This window comes from Anabas testudineus, chromosome 10 (assembly GCF_900324465.2).
Source record: "Anabas testudineus chromosome 10, fAnaTes1.2, whole genome shotgun sequence".
Classification (NCBI taxonomy): Eukaryota; Metazoa; Chordata; class Actinopteri; order Anabantiformes; family Anabantidae; genus Anabas; species Anabas testudineus.
Window position 1 is genome coordinate 11,511,160 of NC_046619.1, and position 19,401 is coordinate 11,530,560.

At 40.5% G+C, this 19,401-nt stretch overlaps 3 protein-coding genes and 1 pseudogene across 4 annotated transcripts in view; all 4 read left to right on the forward strand.

Annotated features, from left to right (window-relative positions):
- Window positions 1-19,401, forward strand: part of LOC113160053 (protocadherin alpha-C2-like) — a 137,442-nt gene that overhangs the window by 6,234 nt on the left and 111,807 nt on the right. The gene's annotated exons all lie outside the window — the stretch shown is intronic.
- LOC113160424 (protocadherin alpha-8-like) lies at window positions 632-3,417 on the forward strand. The gene is made up of 2 exons (XM_026357668.1): window positions 632-2,986; window positions 3,391-3,417. The coding sequence occupies exons 1-2, from the start codon at window positions 632-634 to the stop codon at window positions 3,415-3,417; spliced, it is 2,382 nt and encodes a 793-aa protein (XP_026213453.1).
- LOC113160838 lies at window positions 3,781-6,697 on the forward strand (annotated as a pseudogene).
- On the forward strand, window positions 7,408-16,784 carry LOC113160839 (protocadherin alpha-8-like). Its single transcript, XM_026358289.1, is given in 3 exon segments — window positions 7,408-9,759; window positions 16,637-16,672; window positions 16,674-16,784. Coding segments are annotated over 3 exon segments (2,499 nt in total).

Consider the following 19,401-nt stretch of genomic DNA (forward strand, 5'->3'; position numbering starts at 1 on the left):
TATATAATGAGACTCCTGTGCCTGACTCGAATTGTAACTGGTGTCATTCACTGTCCATAGTAATGAAATTTCATGCGCTCTGTCGTGGTATGGCTGGTTATAGGAAATTTCAAACCAACTCTTTTAACTTTTGCTTCTTTTCTTATATACATCAAATGGCAACAATTAGTTAATACATGGGACATTTTGTCAGAATCTGATGTATCAGTTTTTTTTTAGTAAAATAATCGTTTTAATTGTTAAATTAGTAAAAACACGCATCTCTACACTCGATGTAAATGTAGTCCCTAGCTTCTGCCCACATAGCTGAAGAAAATAAAAACAAGAGCGGAAGATGCTAGTAACTGTAGAAATGTTTGTTTTCTTTGTAGTGAACAATGAGATCGCATGGTGTCAGTGTGTTAGGAGAATTCCGGCTTTGACTTGTCGTCATTACATTTTGGGTCCACCTCTTTATAGCCTCTCAGTTCATAAGCGCCTGCTTGCTTGCAGCTCTCTGTATAATCACCTTCCGGTATTTTTAACATTTTTGAAACAAAGTGAGCATCTGGATATTCACATGTGCTGGATTAGTTAGTTAGCACAGGATTTTTAAGGCAGTGAGGGTTGGATACTGGTTTGGCTTTAAATCATGAGACAAAGAGGATGCGAGGCAAGAAGGGCGAGAAGACGGTGGATCGGCTTCGTTGTTGTGCTTTTGTGGAGTATGGCTTCTGCGCAACTGAGATATTCCATCTCTGAAGAACTAAAAGAAGGAACTGTGGTTGGTAATATAGCAAAAGACCTGGGGTTAGACAAAAGCACGCTGAAAGACAGGAAGTATCGTGTTGTTTCTGGTGCTACAGATGCTTTTTTCCACGTAAATCAGAACGATGGCATCCTGTATTTAAGCCGAAAGATTGACAGGGAAGAGGTGTGCGAACGGACCAGTACATGTGTGATGAATCTTAAAACAGTGCTGGAAAACCCACTGGAGGTCCACTATATAGGCGTGGAAATCCTAGACGTAAATGACCATTCACCCATGTTTCCAGAAGAGGAGAAAACGCTGGAAATTTCAGAGTCCGTGTTGCCCGGTGCGCGTATTCCGCTGCCCCCCGCACGAGATCCAGACGGTGGCCCTTTCTCTATTCAGCAGTATAAACTTAGCACAAATGACCACTTTCGTCTTGAAGTTAAAGATAACGGAGATGATGGAAAAATGCCTGTTCTAATTGTCCAAAAATCTTTAGATAGGGAAACAACTGAAAGCCACTCATTAATACTAACGGCGTCAGATGGGGGGAGACCGCCGAAATCTGGCGACATAAATATTCTAGTAAATGTTTTAGACATTAATGATAACGCGCCGTTGTTTTCTAAAGACACTTATTCTGTTGCGCTCGATGAAAATGCTCCAGTAGGTACAACAGTCATACGAGTGAACGCAACTGATTTAGATGAAGGTGTGAACGGTGAAGTAGTTTATTCATTTAGCAACAGTGTCAATCGTAAAATATTCAGTCTTTTTGAAATAAACCCATTGACAGGTGAGATTATTGTGAAGGGTCTCATAGACCATGAAGATAAAGACAAATATGGGATTGAAATTCAAGCATCGGATAAAGGTCTGGCTCCACTGGCTGCACAAAAAAGCGTTATTATAAAGATAATTGATGTTAATGACAACGCACCTGAAATTGATATTACCTCATTTTCAAGCTCCGTTCCTGAAGACTCAAAACCTGGAACTACAGTGGCCCTGATCAGTGTAAATGACTTAGACTCTGGTCTTAATGGGAAAGTAATTTGCTCCATAGCTGAAGATGTTCCCTTTGCTTTATCCCCGTCTTTACAAGAGAGAATGTTTTCATTAGTGACTAGATCACCGCTTGACAGAGAGAAACAATCAGAGTACATCATAACCGTAGTTGCAAAAGACGCTGGACTCCCATCGCTCTCCTCTGAAAAAATAATACATGTTGTAGTATCAGATGTGAATGACAACAGTCCAGAGTTTTCAATGAGTCCCTATAGTTTCTATATCACTGAGGGGAACGATCCAGGAGCTTCAGTGTTTTCTGTTAAAGCTTTTGATCGTGATGAGAACGAGAATGCTCGTATTTCCTATCATATATTCAGAGATGGAAGTGATGATAGAAAAGTAACTTCATTTCTCAACATAAACAGTGAAAACGGACAAATATCAGCTCTAAAAAGTTTTGACTTTGAGACTATGAAAACTTTCCAGTTCCAAGTTGTGGCCTCAGATTCAGGAAGTCCGTCACTGAGCAGCAACGTGACAGTGAACGTGTTCATTCTGGATCAGAACGACAACGCTCCAGTCATCCTGTATCCAGTCAGCTCCAATGGTTCTGCTGAAGGTGTGGAGGAGATTCCCCGCAATGTGAACGCAGGACACTTGGTGACTAAAGTCCGAGCCTATGACGCTGATATAGGATATAACGGCTGGTTACTGTTTTCACTGCAGGAACTTACTGACCACAGTCTCTTTGGTTTGGACCGCTATACAGGACAGATCAGAACCCTTCGATCATTCACAGAGACAGACGAGGCTCAGCATAAACTGGTCATACTGGTGAAAGACAATGGCAACGTCTCCCTGTCAGCAACAGCTACTGTGCTTGTTAAAGTTGTGGAGCCCAAAGAGGCTTTTGCAGCTTCTGATGTTAAAAGTTCAGCCAAACACGACGAGGACAATAATGTGACTTTTTATCTCATGATCACTTTGGGCTCAGTTTCAGTCCTTTTTCTCATCAGCATCATTGTGCTCATTGCAATGCAGTGTTCAAAGTCCACAGACTATACTTCTAAATACCTCCAAGAACCAAATTATGACGGGACACTGTGTCACAGCATCCAGTACAGATCTGGAGACAAACGGTACATGTTAGTTGGACCCAGGATGAGTATAGGATCTACTATAGTCCCAGGCAGCCATGCAAATACTCTAGTACTTCCTGACAGGAGGAGGACATCTGAAGATGTAAGTATAAGAAATACTAGAACTGTAGAACTATATATGTGTATTAATTTACTCTCCCTGTGAATACTTACACTCAATCAGGTTGCCATTTCTAGTTTACAAGAAGGAAGAGGCACTTTTTCTGTAAGTGCCACTGACAAAAACATAGCAAAAGTAAATCATTATATACATCATGTTTTACTTAAATTCAAAGGCTAACTTTTGGCAGAATTAATTCGTCTTATCCACAACTATGAGTTTAATTGTTTGTGTCCACAGTGGCGACATTATTTAACATCTTTTTATTATTATTATTATTTATAGTTTAGTTTTTTATTTCTGGTGTTATCACTTCAGTTTTGTCCAGCTATTATCATTTGTTTTGCTTACATATACAGTAGCACTGTCATCTTTATGTCTCACAGTTGGATGCGTGTGATAAGTATTCTTGACCAGTGTTTCTCTCCATGTGCTGAGAGTTGTGTTTTTACGCAGTTGATTATTTTGAAGCAGAAACTCATTGTGACTCCAATCCAGTGATTTGTATTAGCTCCTGCTACTTCAGTATAGGAATACGGTGTTGTTTGTTTCATTTGTTTTCCCTCGTGTGTGAACTTTTGATTTTCTTTATTTTTCTCGTGTGAACAATGTTGTAGTAGCGTGTTAGCGATCAGATGGTGTCAGTATAACGGCAGATTGCGTCTCTAGGTGTTTTCGTCATCACTATAGGACCAACCCTGTATTTTTGCATTGCGTATAGACGGTTTCAGCATGACACTGGCACTCCATCATTCCTAGCATTGTTTTGGCGATGGTGTGCGCTTCGAAAAGGAATAAGGCTGATTATATTTTTGTCATCACACAATTATAGACCCCGGAGTTATTGTTGTTGGTTTTGTTTTTCGTACATTATGGAACAAAGCGCACATCAGGTGTGGATTGAGCGTTGGAGATGTTTCGCCTGTTTGGTGGCTCTGGTAACATTTTGGAGCGAAGGCTCGGCACAGATCAGGTATTCTATCTCCGAAGAACTGAAAGAAGGAAGTGTGGTTGGAAACATTGCAAAAGACTTAGGAATTGATAAGGCGACGCTGAAAGAGAGAGATTATCGCATTGTTGGCACTTCAACGGAACCTCTTTTTCATTTGAATGAGGACGACGGTATCCTCTATGTCAGCAGGAAAGTGGACAGAGAAGAGATCTGTGAACGAAGTAACGCGTGCGTAATCAACCTCAAAACGGTTCTGGAAAATCCTCTGGAAATCCATTACGTGGCTATAGAGGTGCTGGATGTAAATGACCACGCTCCCGTTTTTCCAGAGAAGGAAAAACGACTGGAAATATTTGAATCGACATCACCTGGAGCAAGGTTTCAGCTCCAACCTGCTCGCGATCCAGATGGCGCTCAGTTTTCTATCCAAGCAGTACAAATTAAGTCAAAATGAACACTTTCGTCTGGATGTTAAGGAACGAGGTGAAGACCGTAAGATGCCATTTCTTGTTTTACAGAAGCAGTTAGACAGAGAAGCCATGAGACAACACAAGCTTCTGCTTTCAGCTATTGATGGTGGGAGGCCAGCGAGGTCTGGAACAATAGAAATACTGATTGAGGTGCTTGATGTTAACGATAATTCACCAGTTTTTACAAAAGATCTGTATTCTGCTATTTTAAACGAAAATGCAGCTCCTGGCACGTTAGTTATTCAGGTTAATGCAACGGATTTGGACGAGGCCGCCAACGGCGAAATAGTTTATTCATTTGGTAAAGAAGTAGATGTGAATTTACAAAAAACATTTAACATCGACCCAAAGACCTGGTGAAATTACAGTGATAGGTGTCATTGACTTTGAGGAGAAGAAAAGCTATGAGATTGACATTCAAGCTTCAGATAGAGGCTCTGTCCCTTTATCCACAGACAGAACCGTGATTATAAAGATAGTCGATCTGAACGATAATCCTCCAGAGATTGAAGTTACATCATTTTCCAAATTAGTTCCAGAGGATTCACGAATAGGAACGACAGTAGCTTTGATCAGTGTCAGTGATTTGGATTCAGGTCTTAATGGAAAAGTTTCTTGCTTTATACCTGATAACGTGCCTTTCACTGCATCTCCATCCTTGCAAGATAACATGTACGCCATAGTGACTAAATCCCAACTGGACAGAGAAGAAAAGTCTTTTTATGAACTTAAAATTGTTGCAAAGGACACTGGTGAGCCATCTCTCTCTTCTGAGAAGACAATAACTGTTGTTATATCAGATGTCAATGATAACAGGCCACAGTTTTTAATGGGCCCCTATGCTTTCTATATTACTGAAAATAATGATATTGCAGCACCACTATTTTCAGTCAAGGCATCTGATCTTGATGACAGTGAAAATGCACATATTTCTTATCACATTTCAAGAGACAGCAGTGAAGACCGGGCTGGCCTATTTTTAAATATAAACTCTGAAACCGGAGACATTTCAGCTCTAAAAAGTTTTGACTTTGAGACAGTGAAAACTTTCCAGTTCCAAGTTGTGGCCTCAGATTCAGGAAGTCCGTCACTGAGCAGCAACGTGACAGTGAACGTGTTCATTCTGGATCAGAACGACAACGCTCCAGTCATCCTGTATCCAGTCAGCTCCAATGGTTCTGCTGAAGGTGTGGAGGAGATTCCCCGCAATGTGAACGCAGGACACTTGGTGACTAAAGTCCGAGCCTATGACGCTGATATAGGATATAACGGCTGGTTACTGTTTTCACTGCAGGAACTTACTGACCACAGTCTCTTTGGTTTGGACCGCTATACAGGACAGATCAGAACCCTTCGATCATTCACAGAGACAGACGAGGCTCAGCATAAACTGGTCATACTGGTGAAAGACAATGGCAACGTGTCCCTGTCAGCAACAGCTACTGTGCTTGTTAAAGTTGTGGAGCCCAAAGAGGCTTTTGCAGCTTCTGATGTTAAAAGTTCAGCCAAACACGACGAGGACAATAATGTGACTTTTTATCTCATGATCACTTTGGGCTCAGTTTCAGTCCTTTTTCTCATCAGCATCATTGTGCTCATTGCAATGCAGTGTTCAAAGTCCACAGACTATACTTCTAAATACCTCCAAGAACCAAATTATGACGGGACACTGTGTCACAGCATCCAGTACAGATCTGGAGACAAACGGTACATGTTAGTTGGACCCAGGATGAGTATAGGATCTACTATAGTCCCAGGCAGCCATGCAAATACTCTAGTACTTCCTGACAGGAGGAGGACATGTGACGAGGTAAGAATGTGTCCTCTACATCAATGGAGTTGTGGTATGAAGACTTGTGAAAGATGAGATGCACATTTCTAGTTTCAGTGTTCTTGAAATAATGATTTACATGACATTTTAAGTTCAGCTGGATAGAAACAGATTCATTTATAAACTGCAGGGAAACAAGGTGGCTGGGCGTTGATGAGAGTTCTCATTTAAGTTGTTGGACTAAAGTTGTTTCTATGGTTGGTATTGGTTCTGTTCTCAGAGCAGATTGGTTACTGATATGTAATTTACAGATTGGATTAGACTCTGTTTCATGTTTTTAAAATAAGGGTCGGTTTAGTTGTAAGTTCTCCTGAACTTCCCATCATGAAGGAAACCCAAAGCAAACATGTTTTTTCACTTTACGGAACAAATGCCCCTGTCCCTTGAATTCTTGTGTCTGATTTTTATTTTAGAACTTTCTGTTCAATGCAGTGTTTTAAAAATGATGATAATGTGACTTTTTTCTTATTAATACTTTTGGCTTGTTTTCAGTACAAGGTGTTAGTTGCAATGAAGTGCTCAAAAAGTGTCATGTAGGATCCAGTAAAGATCTGGAGACTAAAGTTTGCTGGACCCAGAATGAGGGTCTACTGTTGTCGGCAGCAATAGAAATACTCAGGTGATACCTGGCAAGAAGAGATCGTCTGAAGATGTAAGAATCCTACTGTGGTGATGCTTTAAATATAGATTTAAGTAAATTCTTATCCTTATTCAGATTTATTTTTGGGATGTATGTGTTTATGTCATATGAAAATCACGTGCCTGCTTATTCAGTTATTGTGAAATGTTACAAAGTTGATTTGCTTAGCTCCCTCGTGTTGGCATCCTCAGCAGGTCATGCAAACCTTCAAACACTTTTAACGTGACATAGAAAAACGATTTCATGAGTGTAGCTTCACCTGCATTGTGACTTCAGCTCGCATGGTGTCACTGCTTGTGATAATGAAGGACTCTCGGTTTAACTGCCCCTGCGTCAGTAGTTAGGGTGCTATTTGGCGTCAGGGTGCGTTTGTGCTTTATGGGGCTGGCTTATCATTTTTTTCTCATATCGGACAGTTGTTATTTTTCTTCAACATGCGACTCATCCTGTAGACTCTCACGATAATTCCTAACCTTTTCCACTCGCTGGGTGTTGATGTTTCATTACACCATGGCGCGACGAGAATGCAGAGCATGGCTGAAGCGCCTGTTGTTTCTCATTGTTTCTCTGGTTCTCACTTTTGATTTATCTTCGGCACAACTACGATACTCTATTCCCGAAGAGCTTTCGGTGGGTGCAGCTGTTGGGAATATCGCTAAGGATTTGGGGCTGGATATCAGTGCACTGAATTCCAGAGGATTCCGTATCGTTTCCGGGTCGTCGGAACCCCTGTTTCAACTCAGTAATAATGGCATCTTACACGTTAACCGAAAAATAGACAGAGAGGAGGTGTGCGAACGGATCAGTACCTGCATCATTAACATAAAGACTGTGTTGGAGAATCCGTTAGAGGTGCATTATGTCGGGATTGAGGTTCTGGATGTGAACGACCACTCTCCCACTTTTTCCGAGAACGAGACGCATTTAGAAATATCAGAATCAGCTTTACCTGGGGCGCGATTTCAGCTACAAGGCGCCAGTGATCCAGACAGCGATACATACTCTATTCAACTGTACAAGCTCAGTCAAAATGACCATTTTCGTCTGGAGGTTAAAGACAGAGGAAGGGACGGGAAAATCCCTGTTTTGTATTTACATAAATCGCTGGACAAAGAAACTGCAAGAAGTCATAGATTACTGCTGACAGCGGTCGATGGAGGAAAACCCGCTAGATCCGGAACCACAGAAATTATCATTAATGTACTGGATGTTAATGACAACATGCCAGTTTTTGCCAAAGACACATATACCGCCACGCTTAACGAAAATTCACCGATTGGCACAACTATTATTCAAGTAAATGCCACAGATTTAGATGATGGTTTAAATGGAGAAGTGGTTTATTCGTTCGGAAACAATGTAAACAATAAATTACGTAGATTGTTTGAAGTCGATACCAATACTGGTGAAATTATTGTTAGAGGACCGATAGATTTTGAAGCAAAAGACAGATATGAAATCGATATTAAAGCTTCTGATAAAGGACCAGTTTCCCTAGCCACAGAAAAAAGCGTTAGAATAACTATAGTGGATCTGAATGACAATGCACCTGAGATTGAGGTGACATCGTTTTCAAGTGCAATTCCTGAGGATTCCAAACCTGGAACCACAGTAGCACTGATCAGTGTAAATGACAATGATTCAGGTGTAAATGGAAAAGTAATCTGTTACTTAAGTGAGGATGTGCCTTTTGCTTTAACTCCGTCTTTACAGGACAATATGTATTCTATAGTCAGCAAATCTCTGTTGGATAGAGAGCATCAGTCCAAGTATGATATTACAATTGTTGCTAAAGATGCAGGTGAACAACCTTTGTCATCTGAGAAGACAATAAGTGTGACTGTCTCAGACGTGAATGACAACAGTCCAGAGTTTGTGACAAGTCCATATTCTTTTTATGTTACTGAAAACAATGTTGCAGGAGCCTCATTGTTTGTAGTGAGTGCTTATGATCGTGATGAAGGTGACAATGCTCTCATATCATATAATATTGTGAGAAATGGGGATGAACACAAAAAAGTAACTTCATTTCTCAACATAAACAGTGAAAACGGACAAATATCGGCTCTAAAAAGTTTTGACTTTGAGACTATGAAAACTTTCCAGTTCCAAGTTGTGGCCTCAGATTCAGGAAGTCCGTCACTGAGCAGCAACGTGACAGTGAACGTGTTCATTCTGGATCAGAACGACAACGCTCCAGTCATCCTGTATCCAGTCAGCTCCAATGGTTCTGCTGAAGGTGTGGAGGAGATTCCCCGCAATGTGAACGCAGGACACTTGGTGACTAAAGTCCGAGCCTATGACGCTGATATAGGATATAACGGCTGGTTACTGTTTTCACTGCAGGAACTTACTGACCACAGTCTCTTTGGTTTGGACCGCTATACAGGACAGATCAGAACCCTTCGATCATTCACAGAGACAGACGAGGCTCAGCATAAACTGGTCATACTGGTGAAAGACAATGGCAACGTCTCCCTGTCAGCAACAGCTACTGTGCTTGTTAAAGTTGTGGAGCCTAAAGAGGCTTTTGCAGCTTCTGATGTTAAAAGTTCAGCCAAACACGACGAGGACAATAATGTGACTTTTTATCTCATGATCACTTTGGGCTCAGTTTCAGTCCTTTTTCTCATCAGTATCATTGTGCTCATTGCAATGCAGTGTTCAAAGTCCACAGACTATACTTCTAAATACCTCCAAGAACCAAATTATGACGGGACACTGTGTCACAGCATCCAGTACAGATCTGGAGACAAACGGTACATGTTAGTTGGACCAAGGATGAGTATAGGATCTACTATAGTCCCAGGCAGCCATGCAAATACACTAGTACTTCCTGACAGGAGACGTACTTCTGAAGAGGTAAGAATGTGTCCTTTACATCAAGGGAGTTGTGGTATGAAGACTTGAAAGATGAGATGCAGATTCTAATTTCAGTGTTCTTGAAATACTGATTTACATGACCTTTTCAGTTCAGCTGGACAGAAACAGACTACAGGCATTAAATTTAAGCACTGAGAGAAACAAGGAGGCTATGTGTTGATGGGACTGCTGAGTTAAATTGTTGGTTTAAAGGTGGTTCTATGGTTGGTTGTCACACAAACCTGGCTGGTTGATGACTATAAATTACAAATTGGATAGGACTTTGTATGCTGTGTTGTTATGCATTTAAATTTTTTTTAAATCAGTAGTAATAAAACCTTCGCTTTTACATCACATTTCACTTTTACAGTGGAAATGAGTATTTTAATTGTATATTGCCGTGAAATCCAAATGAACTGTTTGACTAAGGGAGGTTTGACCCATGTGTTTTTTTCCACAAAGGAAACCAAAACAAAAATATAGTTTTTCTCCTAAACAAAACAAATGCTTCTGTCCACTGAGACTTTGTGTCTGTTTTCCATTTGATAGATTTGTATTTGATCCACTGACCAATTTATCAACTAATAATTCAAACTGTGCTTTACATATTTTAGGCCATGTTCTTCTGTGTGGTAAAAGATCATAAACACAGCTCGAAACATAATAAATACCCAGTTGAAAAAGTCATATATACCATCCATATATATTACAGTTTACATCTTTTATATGCTCGCACACGTTTTTCAGTTGTATTGCTCCACATGTCTTTCTGTTAGACTTGTCGTGTGTGTGTGTGTAAAGAAAGTTAGTGAGCAGTTACTTGATGTCTGTGCTTGTTGACATTGTTGTGGTCATTGAAAGGACCATGAATGGCCGGAGCTATGGCAGACAGGGGTGAGACAGCCTGCAGCTGATGCTCACTGAATCACAGTGTACAGCCAGTCAGGTGGGGTTGGGTCACTTTGCATTAGCAGTGATCTTCATTCATTTTAAAATTACAATGCACTAAGTAATGTATTATAATTCATTTTAATATGACTGGCTTGTAGTGTTGTGAGCTGGAAAAACACAAGATTTTTCTAAAGTAAACTGGTGTATGCATTTTACATGCATGTACTATATTTGCTACTGAGCAGATGATTCCTTTTGACTGACTACAAATGTAGGTCACATTGTATCACATGTGTGAAGGTCTGCATGCTAGGCTTCTGGGCTGACACTCTCTTCTCTAACACTGTGTGTTGCCCATAGCAACACACGAGGAGATCCACCTCTCGGAGTCCACAGACTAGCATGCGCTCGGCGGTCTTAGCAACAGCAGCAGAATAGGATGAAGGAGGAAGGGAGGGATAGAGAAAGCAGTAGAAGAGGGGGAGGGGAAGTGGTTTCTGTACACATCTCACAATATTTACTGAAAATGGGTTAATTTAGGTAGAAAAATGTGGATTATCTCACTGATACCTCCTTTGTTAATCAAGCAGCAGATGGTGCAGATATAGAAGTGATAGTAAAGGCAGGGAAAGCTCCTAATTAGATATTTTACACACAGATGATCTTTTCTCTGAAAACAACTGGTTTGACCATAGAGTTCGTAAAATGCCTCTTAGAAAAACGTGTATTTTAAACTGTCATTAAAGCTGTTTTTGTTGAAAGCTGATGGCATTTTTCATTGTACTGTACTGAGCAGCATTTACAATAAAGCATTAAGACAGAGTATGAATGCAGGAAGAGAATGGTTCAGTTCAGATTTAGAGTAAGGCAGCAGCTCAGTGTAAACCTCCATTCAAGTTTGTTAAGCACAGGATCTTTTTCTTCCTTTTGTGTGTGATGAAAATAAGTGTAAGGTCACTCTGTTCCCTTGTGCAGGCGTATTGATTTGATATTAGATCAACTCACTCGGCTCTGTCCATCTGACAAAGTCAGCCAAAACATTCTCTCTCTACATCCTAGGAAGTAACAACATTGCACATGTATGTACCAAAATACAGGTGGAAAATCAACGGCTGCTGCCGTAATGTGATGAGTAAGGGTGCACATGAAGCATAAATCGTGACACAGTTGCTCTGAACTGTTATATTCGATGTTGTACTAGATAGTAATAACTGCCTCTTAGTGCATATTATATGTGCACGTGTTTGTATGTCAGATAGAGAGCGTGTGGGCATCATGTGTTTTGTAATAACAGCAGCAGTGCTAAGCTGTGCCTGGACAGCAGATGCCCTGAAAAGATGTATTGACGTGATTAAAATTGAGTGCACGTCTGACATCCACTGACATCTCACAGTGATGTCAGTGGATCACACTGCTCCTCTCTCCTCAACACTGTGAGCTGGTTGTGTGTGAAAAAAGTCACATCTCTTTCTGAATTGGGTATGAATATCACTAGGTTATTAGGTGATTATTGTAAAACAGGAGAGTTTAAACTCAGTAAGCATATCTTTCATACTGTGCTCTGAGTATATTTCCAGTCGTTATGCTCTCTGTGGTGGGGGTGTGGCTCCCTGCTACAGTGCCTTTGTCTGTGTGCAGATCTGTGCGATTGTGCTTGCAGGCTGAGAGTGCTCACTGAAAACCCTTCCTAGTGCAATGACCTCTGTGTTTTGCTGTGTATGTTGTATTTGGTAATTGGGTGAGGGGATTTTTCACATTACATTCAAGTCAATGTTAGTGTTGGGACAGTGCATAAGAGGACAAGCCAAATGTCCAGGGAAAGCGAGCAGACAGCTGTTGCAGCAGGACTGCATGAACGGTGGGAACTGTAATTTCTGCAGCTTTTGGGGAATTTAAAATTCTCTGTTGTTTAAACACTGCTGACAACTTTCTTCCTAACAATGTCTCACTCTTGCCTTGCATCTAACATCTGATGCATCAATCTTTCTTACCCATTTACTCACACATTTTATGGAAATCTTTAAAAATATGTTCTCTTCCTCTTATATACAAACTGTATACCAACATTTTTCGTTCTGTTTCACACAGTGATTTGATTTTTGCTTCCTCTGTTTTGCAGCTACCTCTCTGTCTTCTCACTAGTCCTCTCCTCCTCCCTTACACTCCATATTGATACCATGCTCAGTTCTTCCCCTCCCCCTTCCTCTCTTGGCCTCCTTTTCCCGCTTTTATGTCCTTCGTTTCTTCTTTCATAGGCCATACTCTTCTGTCTGCCTCTCATTTTCTGTCTTTCTGTGATTTCTCACTCTGCCACATGCTCTTTAGCTCTGTGTGGATGTGTCTTATGCCTGTAGGGTCGTGGCTGCGGATGCCGCATGTGCTGTTGTGTGTCAGTAGGGCACATTCGCTCCTTTTGCAACCATCTTTGTTGGAGGATGGCACCACTCACATTGAGGTCAGCAGCAGTGATGTTAATCTAATTTACACACACAGTAGGGTACAATGAAAACAACATCTTTATGTTCACACTTCTCACACACACACACACACACACAGGCAACAGCACCTACTCGCATGTGACTAATCCATCTTATGGAATGGCACTTTTACAGAAGAATGGAGACTGGATGACACAGAGAGGCACCTACTGTGTATTTCTTTACTTATGATTAATAAAAGGGGAAAAAAAATTAAGTCACTGCATCACACTCTATCCTGCTTAATATACCATATAGCACATAAAACGAATGTTTCATGTTTCATCTATTTCAGACTCTTCTCTCTGCTGTTGCTCTTTTCCAACTTCTATACACTTTTTGTCCATTACTAAATGAAGCACCTTTATAAAAATTCATATCTTCTGAAAGTCTACCTTTGATCAACTGGAATATCACTGAAATACATTAAGTTCTCTGACCGCCTGAATACATAAACTGCATAGTGCCCAGACATTGCTGAAAGGTCTCTTATCTGGATGTCTGCACGTGCTCTCCCCGTGTGTGTGTGTTTGTGTGTGTGTTTGTGTGTGTGTGTGTGTGTGTGTTACATCAGCATTTCCTCTCTGCAGAATGTTCAGGTGACGTGGAGTCGGTGAATCAGGAGGTTGTTACGGTGAATGTCAGCAAGCACAGCCACTGCTGCAGAGCAGGTTGTAGAGTGTTAGGTCAATAAACTGTTTGTGTGTCTCTGTGAAGTGCTGTACTTGGATGGACAAACAAGCAAAATGTCTGTTCTTCTGTTCTTTCACTTATTGTTATAAAATACTAGAAAACTATCTTGGTTTCTAATGGCAGCTATTTCACATCAGATGCACATGTAATATATTTTCTCGCTGTTGCCACTGGATTGAAAAGCTGAAATCAGAGTCAGTGGGCCAAAAACGTCATTGCAAGCTACATTCACGTCTGTGGGCCAAGACTCCCTGGCACAGCTCCTTTCGCTCTTATCATTTGTCCTAGAACATGACGAGAGAGGTTCACAGTTATGTGTGGCTTTGATGGGAATTCGCCCAGGCTCGTCACTCCTCTTTAGTATGTGGGTCAAACCTGTTTTTCATGTTGACAAAGAAGCATGCAAAGAGTAAAACTAAATAGGATTTTCTGTTTTTTTTTTTAATCTGTAACATTTTTTTCTGTCTCACTGTTGTCTCTTTCATGCCTGGTACTGTGTGAGTAGGTCAGACCCTTTCTCATCTCCACCACGCGCTTATATAAGCCCTCAGTTTCATGAGGTCTCAGTCCATTGAGTCATAGCTGTGTGGATGAGTCCTATAGGTTAGACCTTGATATTCTCATTTTAGAATCAGTCCACTGCAGCTGAATCAAGGCACTGAGGCCTTTCTCCAGGGCGTTCGCCAGGCAAACTTCTATGAGCATTAACAACATTGCCCTAATGAATACTCTGTCTTCATGTGCTATTTAAATTCCGTACTGGATGGTATGAGATTAGCTCTAAATGCTTCATTACACCAGTGTCTTCTGTCAATAACATTAACATTTACAAGCAAATAAAATATAATAATATTACATTGACAGCACTGATATCATTGTACCTTCTTTATAATCAGTGCTTCGTAGCTTTAATAACTGCACTTAGCCCTGTGCTACGTTTAAATTTTTTTTTTTTTCTGAATCAACAGAGATAAGAACAGATGTAGGTTTTTACTGCTCTTGTTTGGCATCAGTGCTCACACAGCCACAACATCTGCTGCTGTACTTATAGGTCATCACTGTGTGCCCGGAGGATTGAACTGACTGAGGGGTCAACGTTAGGCTGCATGAAAGACAGACAGTCATTAAGTGGAAAACTAGTGAAGACACAGTTGGTTGAAAATCCACTTTAAGTTCACCCTGTTGAAAACCTATGAGTGACCATGAAAGTGTCCTGGGATCTAGATCAAGGGGGTGGGACTGTGTTCTCAGTTTGAATGGATGTAAGAGAGAGAATCCAGAGTTGGATGGAGCCTTCGTAAGAGGATTGCCTTCTTAGAGCAGTATCCTTGCACTGCACACTGTGGGGTAGATGGGCTATACGGCCACAACTGGCCTACACTTGTCTGATTAAAACCATATGCTGTAATTATTTCTTGTCATGCAGGGATGAGATCAGATGTTGGCTGTTATAGGGATCCCGTCTCTAGCTGCAGGGTTCCTCTTCCCCCTGTGGCTATTTTCCCCCACCTAGTGCCCCACTGGGCATTTTGGATAAATACTTAGCCTTGTTTATACTAAGTGTTATCTTATTTATCTGCACAAGAAAGATATAGAGCCAAACATAGTGTGTTACTGCTTAATGCTGTTAACAAGTTGTTTTTTTTTTCCTTAAAGTGAAAAATTAAAAGTGCAGATTTGTATTTATTTTTTTCTATTTTACTACAAACAACAGAAAAACAGGAAACTGCTGCCAGTAACTAGTGAACCGATATTTTCACAGAAGTATAATGAATTGATCTGTGGTGTCTTAGGGCTGCATACGGGGTCACTGTGCTGACAAGAGCGTGTGAGGGGGAAAAAACATGATATAGTCATAAAGGTCCAGTCAGACATTTTTTTTTTTTTTTATACAGATTCGTAGCTTAAGCCTGAAAGGTCTTAGCTGTTTGCTTCGTATGTTTAAAATGATATAAACGACATTTGGTTCCTTCTGGTCATTTTGTCTGAATGTGAACCAAGGAGCTGTTCTGTACAGTGGGTGAGTCATCTCATCCCACATGTAGCTTTTCATTTCGCAAAGTTGCTCTGCTGTGTTTATTTTTAGGTGAACCATCTGTCAGAATAAATGAAATCAGAACCTTGGGCATTAGGGTTAATGCTAGTATTATTTTATTATGGCATTAGGGAGCCTGGGGTGCCCTGTAATCACACACACTTGAGTTGTGTATACGTGTGTTTACATGTGTCAACTGCTAAATGTTTTCCACGTTTCCCGCCATCTTATCCAGTGGGTGAAGAATGTGTATACAACAATGAGACATGGGTGTGGAAGATGAGTGGTAATGCTGTAAGCCTGACTCATATCCCACTCTCTCCTCCCACCGACTGACTCCCCCCCCCCCCTGCCTTTGTTCTCTGATCACCACCCCATCTTTTTCCAGCTTCTTGTCCTCTCACTCTGATTTTCATCTTCTACTGAGTTTCTTTCCTTTGCTATATTGTTTTCATGTCTTATAATTCACATCTATCCATCATCATCCATACACAAAGAGGCTCTTTCTCAGATTTTCTTCATCCCTCTCCTCCTACGCATCCTGATTTCCTCTGGCTGGTACTCTATCTTATGCCCCCTGCTGTCTGTTTGTGTAACTGCAAGCAGACAGAAAATGGCTGACAACTTTTGGACCCTGTGCTATTCTGTACCTCGTTCTCTCTCAAATCTCTTTTACTTTTCATTTTTTTATTACTGCTAAATGCTATAGGGATACACTGCTTTGTCTATTAGTCTACTACATCATGTGCCCTGTTCCTCCTCTCTCTCTCTGATTACACAGACAGCCTCTCCTGTCAACAATACATTCTCTTTCTCCACAAACTGGAGATGTGACTAGAGCTAAATATGTCAGAGCACCTTTCTCCTTCCCTCAGCCAGATGATAAGCATTACCAGACCTCAGGCTGCCCCTTCACTGTCTCAGGATAGAGCCAAAAAAAGTCTGAGCCTTTTATTTGTTGCTGTGTGTATACATGAATATGACGCCACAGTGACTGTTTAGTTGCTTGTTACTAACCTGACCTGACCTTTTCAGTTATAAATGGCGAGTTCATGAGCAGGATGAGAACTGTCACACAAGTGAGGCATTGATAATGTACATTTACTTAACGGCAGTGCTAATCTCATCTCGTCTTTATAGACAGAGCTCTGTGGTGTCTGTAGTACAGCCTGGGCCTGTTGTTCGTTCGTTGCGAGTGTGTTTCTACACATGATCATAATTACATTCTGTATAAACATAGATTTACTGATAAATAGTTTTAGTTTGGAGCTAACATCTCACAGCTATCTTCACATTAAAAAACTGTATATTTTTATGATACATTAAAATAATAATCACTGTTTTTATTTATTCTTGACCTGCTATTGTTGCGTTTGATGATTTATGTGAAGTTGCTTATTTAGGTTATACACATAACCCATGATCTAAGGGCTTGATGTAATCACTGAAACACTATTTGGCTTATGTCTTATAATAAATGTAATCAACGGTTATGTACTGTAGTCTCTTTTTCTGTTAGTGTCTGTTATATGCCATGACCATCACTGTTAGCGTGTTACTTGTTGTTTTGCTTTGTCTGATGATTTAGTTGTCAGTAAGGTTTAATAGCAGATAACAAGACCAGGTATCACATGATGTGTCTTTTTTTTTCATTTACACCAAACAAGGTGTCCACAGTAGATACAGAGCTAGAAAATGTTTGCATCACATTATAGAAAATGAAGTGAGAATCTGCTTAGCGCAAGGAAGAGTGAGAAAGTGGAGCAGAGACAACAAAGGCATTTAATAAAAGCACCAAATTAAGATGGAGCTTGGTATACTTGATTACTCACTACTGTAAATGAGGTCTTTGTGATAACACTGGAGCATAATTGTTCCCAAAGTGCTTGTTTACTCCCTAATGTGAAGTCTTAACCCAGACTCACCTTCCTTTGCCCTTTAACTGAAAACTGGAGTAGCGTGTTTTGCTGATGGTGCTTCTTATGGCACAAGGATAAATAATGTATGAAATATCAGGAAAAAACTCTGACCAGTAAACAACAACAATTTAATGGAACCATGCAGTCAATATTACATTCCTGTACAAATATATTAGATGATGTATTGTGTCGGCCCAAATGACTTTATATCACAATCCTGCTTCCTTCAGGTGTTTTAAATATAAAATTCATGTCGGGGATTTCTTCCTATTCTGCCACTCGTGTCAGCATTCCCAGTGGTCCTGGATTTAGGCTTCTGTAAAGTGTGTAAAGTGATAATTCTACTATGTTACTCCGCTAATGCGATTAGGTGGAATCATCTTAATGATGCCATAAAGTTTAGCTCGGAAAGGCAGCTGCACAGAGTGAGGATGCCACTCAACCTTAATTCCAGGCTAATGTCCAGACTGTTTTTTTTTCACTCTGTATTTTATTGTTATGATTCTCCTGTTGCCTGGCCCTGTCTGTATGTATTCACTGTCACAGATTCTTTGGTATTGTTAAAATCACATGCTTAAAAGTCCCAGCTTCTCTTCAAGTGCATGCAATTCTAGCATCTATGGTTTTTACACACTAGTATGTCCCTTAAATCAATTTATGGTCTTGTATGATGTTGCTTTTACTGTTAGATTTATTCCTGGTGGCCACAGATTTCTGCCATCAGAAGCCTGAGTAAGAGATTGTTCATTCAACTTTGTAAGTATTTAAGAGGCTGCCACTGACATGATATTAAATTGACAGTTTCTAATATTTACTTCAGCCAAATGGGACAAATGGAGAAATCAATTGTATATAGCTTGATAAGATAAATAACCTAAAGCTGTATCAATGTGTCTTCATTTTAGCCAGGTGTACCCAATCAACGAGCGACATAGTGTGTTTTCTCTAACAGTACATCTGTTTCATACTGATTCCAACCAGCACACCACACATATACAGGTTGTCCTCAATATTATCACCACAGGATAAGATGAGAGTTGATGTCCACATAGCTGTTTAAGTTTTGATGCTGACAAGAGTGGAAGATCGTGTCTGCTATTCTCAGACAGCAGCAGTGACAGAGCCCAACTTTAAATGATAGGCAACTCATTACTTTATAAATAGGTATCCGCACTTCCTGTGGAAAGTGGAGCACCGTCACAAAACCATTTCAGCGTTCTCAACATGATCTTCTCTGCAGGCCAGCACTCCTCCATTATTCAGACTTTTTATTTAAGAAATGGGCCAAGCTCTGGTGCAGCGGGCCTGCACCTGCAGTGCTCTTCCCATCCAGCACTGCTGCCTGTGCACTTCTGCATGACTACTAAGAAAGTAAAAAAAAAGACATTAGACAGTGCCCCATTGATATACTATGTGCTGATGCAAAGAAAATATAAATGATATAAAGTGTGGAGACTAGCTGTTACATATTTGTCCTAAGGGTATAAATTATGTTAAATACTACATATAGTCGGCATAATCTTTAGTTAGGGCTGATGGAATTACCTCTCTGTCGTCACGTCTTTGTTTGATATGTATCAGGCTGTATGAGAACGTGTGGGTTTTGTTGTACATCCACACCTCCTTT